A 7,492-nucleotide genomic window follows, 5' to 3' on the forward strand; every position below is an offset into this window, starting at 1 on the left:
AAGTGTAGTGCCAGATAGGCCTGTGCAGTCTGAACTGGCTTATCAGGGGTGATGCTTTCCGGGTTAATTTTTGATACAATTGAAGTGAAAAGTGTCATCCCTGACAAGCGGGTGCAGACTGCCCAGGCTAATCTGGGACGACACTTTTCACACATGCACTGACAAGCGGGTGCAGACTGCCCAGGCTAATCTGGGACGACACTTTTCACACATGCACTGACAAGCGGGTGCAGACTGCCCAGGCTAATCTGGGACGACACTTTTCACACATGCATTTAGACCCGTTTTTCCAGAGCTGGGCCTTTAAAAATCACATATTGTAATTTGTATACGGTGTAAACAAAATTGGTAAAGGGAAAGATATTATGGTACATAATAAGTTATAAATATATTTTTGGTACCAAAATCTTGTTTTGCAGATATACTTAACATGCTGTTTTTATAGTATAAATAGTATATGTGTGTCATGTCATATTTGTGTATTGTATATAATGTTACACAATCAAATACATTGTTTTGTTTGTATGGATCAAAAACAAAACACACGACTGTGTGTTACGAGATGTATTCTGATAAAGGTGGCTGAAGGCTAACCCTCTGTTTATCATCATGTCTGTCTGTCAGTTGGTAGGTCCCGAACCCTCTGTCCATCATCATGTCTGTCTGTCAGTTGGTAGGTCCCTAACCCTCTGTCCATCATCATGTCTGTCTGTAAGTAGGTAGGTCCCTAACCCTTTGTCCATCATCATGTCTGTCTGTCAGTTGGTAGGTCCCTAACCCTCTGTCCATCATCATGTCTGTCTGTCAGTTGGTAGGTCCCTAACCCTCTGTCCATCATCATGTCTGCCTGTAAGCAGGTAGGCCCCGAACCCTCTGTCCATCATCATGTCTGTCTGTAAGTAGGTAGGTCCCTAACCCTCTGTCCATCATCGTGTCTGTCTGTCAGTTGGTAGGTCCCTAACCCTTTGTCCATCATCATGTCTGTCTGTCAGTTGGTAGGTCCCTAACCCTTTGACAATCATCATGTCTGTCTGTCAGTTGGTAGGTCCCTAACCCTTTGTCCATCATCATGTCTGTCTGTCAGTTTGTAGGTCCGTCCACAAATGTGTCTACAAAATTTGTCTGACGGGGAGGGCTTAAAATAAAATGTCTTGACAACAAAGCTGATAAATATTTGTTCTAAATCTGTTTAATGTATACATGATATAACTTTGTGTTTGAAGTGGGAAATGATTCAATATGTTACAAGTTATTATTACCAATACATGTATTCTATTCATAACAAACAAAAACTTCAACAACAAAAGGAAAGCGTATTTTTGTCTTTAAGGTATTTGTATGTTTGAATTGAAATGACGGTTATGTAAGTTTCCCACTTCAATCTGTACCTGACTTAAACAATCGAGTCATTTCTGGTACATGTTATTGTACATATTCCAAATGACATAAATAAACATAAGAACATAGTCACATAGTTTCAAAAAGTCACTTCCATTTATTGATCTTCATGATAGCTTTAAGGTTGCGAGTGGCATAAACCGCTGGAAACTGCGTGTTTTAAGTTTCCCGCACACTGAATAATCAGCAGAATCCGCTATCACTGCATGCGCGTTTACGTGTGTGTGTTTCAGAGTTTATTTACAGGTCGTACTGGCCTCTTCACGAGGTTACGGTAGCCCGACCTGCGCATGCGCGTTTACAACCTCCATGTAGTTTATATAGGCCGCGGTTTCCCGTCTAGTGATGTCATCGTGCGGGTAAAACACCAGCTTGCACGTGCCCGCTTGAAGTCCCGACTGTATTGCTTTTGTCATATCCGCTGTAGTACACAATTCGACCACCCAGCGGGTGTTGACGCCTGGTTGCGCCGACCGGATATCAAGGGGATCGAACTGGGTACTTCGTACGGGAACTCCGAGTTGAGTCTGTATTAGGTACTGCACCTGTTCGTGATTTTAAAAGTAGTGGTTGTAGGTGTTGTAGTAGTAGTGGCAGCAACTCCATCAATAGCGGTAGAAGCAGTAATGGGAGTATAACAGATGTTTCGGTTGTTATTTTGTAGAAGCATTCTATATTTCATTTACCTTATAAATATTATTAGAAGTAATACTAGGAGTACTAGCAGCAGCAACAGTAGTTATTGTAGCAAGCTAGTACATATGTAGTATATTATTTATATTATTATAATGTACGCAGTATGACGGATATATTTGATCAAGGTCCATATTTGCAATAATAATACATTTTATGATTTGTGTCACTTATACTATCATCAGTAGCTGGTAGATGCACTTTTAAGTTCTTTGTTTTCACTTACATCACACAACTAAATACGTTACGTTGTTTGAGAACATAATAAACAAGAAATATCTTTAAAAAAGATATACGGCGTTGATTGTGGTCGATGTTTATGAACGATCAAAAGTTATCTCTATGAGATAAAAAGTAGCGGATGCCTTTTTTCTGCGCAGTTCTTAGCTACATCACAAGCAAATCAATTACGGGGTGTTGCGCCAGATTTCGTGGCTTATTTTGCTTTATGTGATATTATTACTCAGATATCTATATTTACAGAATAGAAAAACACAAGAAACATGAAAATAAACAAGTGCATATAGGTCAGCCGGCAATACTCGAATCTTATTTAATTGCATAATTATAGTATAGTGAATTATTGTGCTCATGCTTAATAAACTGGTCTAAGTGGATAAATATTTCTAATTAATTTTATCAAAATTGGTCCTTATCATGCAAATGTTGAAACCATATTAAAAATCGATGATTGACATACCACAATAATATCGCCGAATATCTTTATTTAGTATATTTCTGATCAAAACAGACTTCAAGTGCACAAAGTTTACGAGACGGCGTTTATATAAAGATTTCTGCAACTGACCGCAAACTGACCTTGATACCTTGCGGTTTGGAATGCAATGCATTACAGTCAATACGTTATTGTCAGTAAGACCGGTGTAACACAATGATCGCAACCCCTTCTGCGAACTCCGGTGATGAACTGTATATAAACTCTGACTTTCACAAATGAGCGCGAATTGACCCGAAACCTCGCGGGTTGAAATGCAATGCAAGTAAGTACTAAATATGACAACATAGCCTTTAGTATAAACGCTTTTGCGCTGGTAATTCTCTGAAAATAAAAGGTAAACGCACAAACTGTATTTATGTCGAAAATTGATTGTAAAACTGTTCCATCTATTGAGCCTTTTCATTAGAGATAAAATTGTTTCATGCAGTAAAACAGTGTTACAAAGACGCGGATATGTTTCCAATGTTCTGGTGTTATACTCAAATCAGCCAATGGAATAAATGAAGTGTATTCATTCGTACCTAGCCGCGGGAACTTTTATTTGAGTATTATTGGACAAAGGTCAAGTCAGGGTGAAAATCTGGCTTATTACAGCGTAATTACAGAAAAACGATCATACAATTTTAAGGGGCGGGCATGTTTCAACATGAGGCAAATATATTAAATGGTAACTCGTGACAAAAACGTGCGTTAAATTCAAATACTTGCGTTAAAAGAGAAAAATAATCTTATACGTTTCTTTTAAAGGAGCCTTTTCACAGATTTTGGCATGTTTTGAAGTTTGTCATTAAATGCTTTATATTGATAAATTTAAACATTGAACCTAAGAATCTCCAGTAAAAAATCTAGAATACAATTAAAAAAAGAAAAAAGTAACCCTCAACTGGGCTCGAACCACTGACCCCTGGAGTCTTGGAGTAAAACAATTCCCATTTAGACCACTCGGCTATCCGTGCTCACGCTATGCTGGGATGTATTTTTTCGGCGTAAGCTGAATAAGCCAGCTTTTCACCTTAGCCTGACCTTTGTAAGTGTCCAATAAAATTCCAATAAAATTTCCCGCGGCTAGGTACGAATGAATACACTTCATTTATTCCATTGGCTGATTTGAGTATACCACCAGAACATTGGAAACATATCCGCGTCTTTGTAACACTGTTTTACTGTATGAAACAATTTTATCTCGAATGAAAAGGCTTAATAGATAGAACAGTTTTACACTCAATTCTCGACATCAATACAGTTTGTGCGTACACCTTTTATTTTCAGAGTATTACCAGCGCAAGAGCGTTTATACTTAAAAGGCTATGTTCTCATATTTAGTACTTACTTCCTTATTCCTGTCAACATGTTAACATGTAAAAGTATAAAGAGCAATGGAAGCGATGCCTCACTTTAAAGCATTGCATTTCAACCCGCGAGGTATATCGGGTCAATTCGCGGACATTCAGAGTTTATATACAGGTCATCACCGGAGTTGGCGGCCAGTAAAATAATCGTTATATAATAAAGACGCTATCCGTGAACTAGGTGACCTGGAATTTTCTTTAGACCAGAAATATGTTAAATGAAGATATTCAGCAATATAATTATGGTATGTAAATAATAGATTCTTAATGTGTTTTCAACAATACAATGATAAATATTATTGTTGATAAATTTAACAATAATTATTCGTCCATATTGCCTAATGTACTAAAGTGATATTATGAGCATGTAACAGTTTATAGGTGTCTATCGCAACCGTTGATTATTTTTGATGTTTCTACTTCATATACACTTATATTAATTAATGCAGCATCATCATACTAAAACAATATACCAGAAAGAGAAAAATAATGCATTTGAATATCAACCGTACTTTCGTTTGACTACTGATCATGCGTTTACGAGTTGAACCTAAATTTAGTTTTAGTGCAGATTTGTTCATACGACACAAAGACACGAAATTGTTTTACGGATCATTTCAGCTTACAGGACTGGGTGGGTCACGTAAGAATATCAAATATAAAATATATTTTTATAAACAACTGGTAGCAAGGTGAGTTGCAGATAATTAATCAGTAACCACATTTTAACTAACTATTTTGACCTGTTAATTCTTTTCAGCTCAATTCAACAGTGCAAAATGCCCATAATATCACTTTAAGCATTATCACGATGATAATTGATACTGTTAATAATCGAATCAAATAGCAATGCCCGACAAACCACTAAAACAGGTTTGTTCGAAGAACGCGCCTATAAATACGGATACTTCTCGTGTGGCCGGTTGACTCATATGTTTAAATTTCACTTCCATTCTTCTGTTGGTTTTCTGTTTTGTATCTATAGGTTTATGACCAGCAATATGTTATAATGTAAAATAAGCCGCGAAAACTCCCCGTAACATCCCGTACTGCGTGTGATGCAGCTAAGAACTGCACAGAAAAAGACATTCGCTATACTTGATCTCATTCATTAAACTATTTACGCCGTATATCTTTTTTAAAGATATTTCTTGTTACTTGATAAAAGCATTCCTCGTAGTTTCACAAAATATAACGACAACAACAGAACTTTTCAAAATATTCAATCGTTTCGTTTTGCAACGCTTTATAATTTTCAGTTTCTCAAATCGTCAAAAGATGCATATAATGGATATTTTAGAGCATGGTAAATGTGCAGTTTTACAATTTCCCCACATATATCATAACACAAACACACATTTGCGAGTCTGAAACATTTTTTTTTATTTTGTCAATTTGCCAAAACGTAAAAAGGCCTCTTTAAAGGGACCAGAATCGCAAATTTTCGTTGTAGTTATTATATGTGTGAGGAAATAGTAATCCTGAACATTGACCATGCTCTCAAATATCAATGATATGCATCTTTTGACAATTTAAAAAACCTGAAAATTTATAAAGCGTTGCAACGCGAAACGATTGAATAATTTGGAAAGTTTTTGTTGTTGTTATTATATTTTATAATACAACGATGATTGCTTATGTAAAGTATAAAATACATCACTCATGGTATAAGCACGGATGTCCGGGTGTTCTAAGCGATAGACTTTACTCAAGGGCTGAGTGGTTCGAGCCCAGTTGAGGGAGTGGTTCGAGCCCTGTTGAGGGTTATTTTTATCTTTCTTTAATTTTATTCTTGTTTATTTTTTTACTGGAGTTTTCAGATTCAATCTTTACATGTATCAATATAAATCGTTTAATAAAAAACTTCAATAATGCCAATATGTGAAAGGGCCACTTTTTAATAAGTAAAGTTAATTACAAAATTGTCACAATAAGCTCGTGCGCTCAGCTGTCAAAACATTCTTCTGCATGCGGAACTCATTTTGTTTTATACAAAAGCGATGCAGTGTTTAAAAAAAGACATCTAAATGAGTTCATCATTAATTATTATTGAAATTACAAGGCGTTATCTTTGACAGAGGTGGTCATTTTTCCTATAATAACGCTGGTTTAAGGTAATTACTCAGAGGATAATACACTATTGAGCCGGGCCTGGCAGTGATAATCGGCCCGCAGGGAGCATAACGGCTCGAGGGCTTCAGCCCGAGGGCCGTTTGCGACCTGGGGCCGAGTATGACTGCTCGGACCGGATCAGTCGTGTATTAATGTCTATACTTACAGGTTTTGAGTCATACTATCATACTATTTTGGTCCTCACTAAAATATATGAAGAACCCGCTTTCCGTACTTTTATTTTCATTCAATTGATTACGCAATTTATGACGTATCTCATGTGATGTAATTTCAATGACGAAACTAGCTAGACGCTTTTGATTTAAGGACAACAATTCGGATTCGGATGTTTTTTATTTTTATTTAACAATTAAATATTTTTTAAGCATTGAATGATTCCAAAACGTATTTCGGATTGTGTTATTGTCGTGCATAATTGGGAGCTTCAATAGAAGTAAAATTTTGTAATCGCTTCGACATTCGATTGCATAAATTATGTTTTTGGTGACAGTGTTTAGCATCCGATACAAAAAATAAAAAAAAAGTGTGATTACAAATCAGTATAGATAAACGAATGAAATAACCAAAAATGGAATTACAAATCTTTGTTATTTTAGTGTTATATGATTTAAGTTGTAATCGACATAAGTGTGTCTTTTGCTATACACAAAGAGGCATCAATTTAATGTGCAGATAAGTTTCAGTTTCAATCGATATTTGTATTATCCAAATTGTGTGATACGTGTCATAATAACTATGTTCGAGTCTTTCGTTGAGTGTTGGCTTAATGTTATTGATCATCGTTAACTAAGACGTCGCGCGCACACGTTCTGTGGGCCGATTATAAATAAATGGCCCTCGCGTGAGGGTCGATTATTTATTATGACCCCGCAAAGATGATAATTGATTGAACAACTGTACAAATGTGTTACTATATATAGTAAGGTATGTATTATTATTTGATACATTTGCTATTCACTTGGAACTGATTTTATTAAAGTATTGCATCTTATCTATTTTCTTTTGACGATTGTTAATAAAATTGTTAATTTTATTTTCAAGAATTACATTAAATATACAGTTTATAGAGTGTCGATTAATTGAACTGTATAACGGTTTAGAATGTTTCGCTTGTTGTTGTTTTTTGTGTTAAGCAATTCAAATCCGCTTTAATGTAAATTTGTATAGAAAGGAAGTGTCA

General features: G+C 35.9%; 1 protein-coding gene across 2 annotated transcripts in view; it reads right to left on the reverse strand.

Moving 5' to 3' along the window:
• Positions 1-835: 835 nt before the first annotated feature.
• Positions 836-7,492, reverse strand: part of LOC127843023 (uncharacterized) — a 26,470-nt gene continuing 19,813 nt past the window's right edge. For both annotated transcript variants that reach the window (XM_052372850.1, XM_052372849.1), the window contains exon 6: positions 836-1,943. In XM_052372850.1, coding sequence (XP_052228810.1) covers positions 1,668-1,943 — 276 coding nt within the window. In that variant the 3' untranslated portion in view covers positions 836-1,667. The remainder of the gene's footprint in view (positions 1,944-7,492) is intronic.

The sequence above is a fragment of the Dreissena polymorpha genome, chromosome 8, assembly GCF_020536995.1.
Source record: "Dreissena polymorpha isolate Duluth1 chromosome 8, UMN_Dpol_1.0, whole genome shotgun sequence".
NCBI lineage: Eukaryota > Metazoa > Mollusca > Bivalvia > Myida > Dreissenidae > Dreissena > Dreissena polymorpha.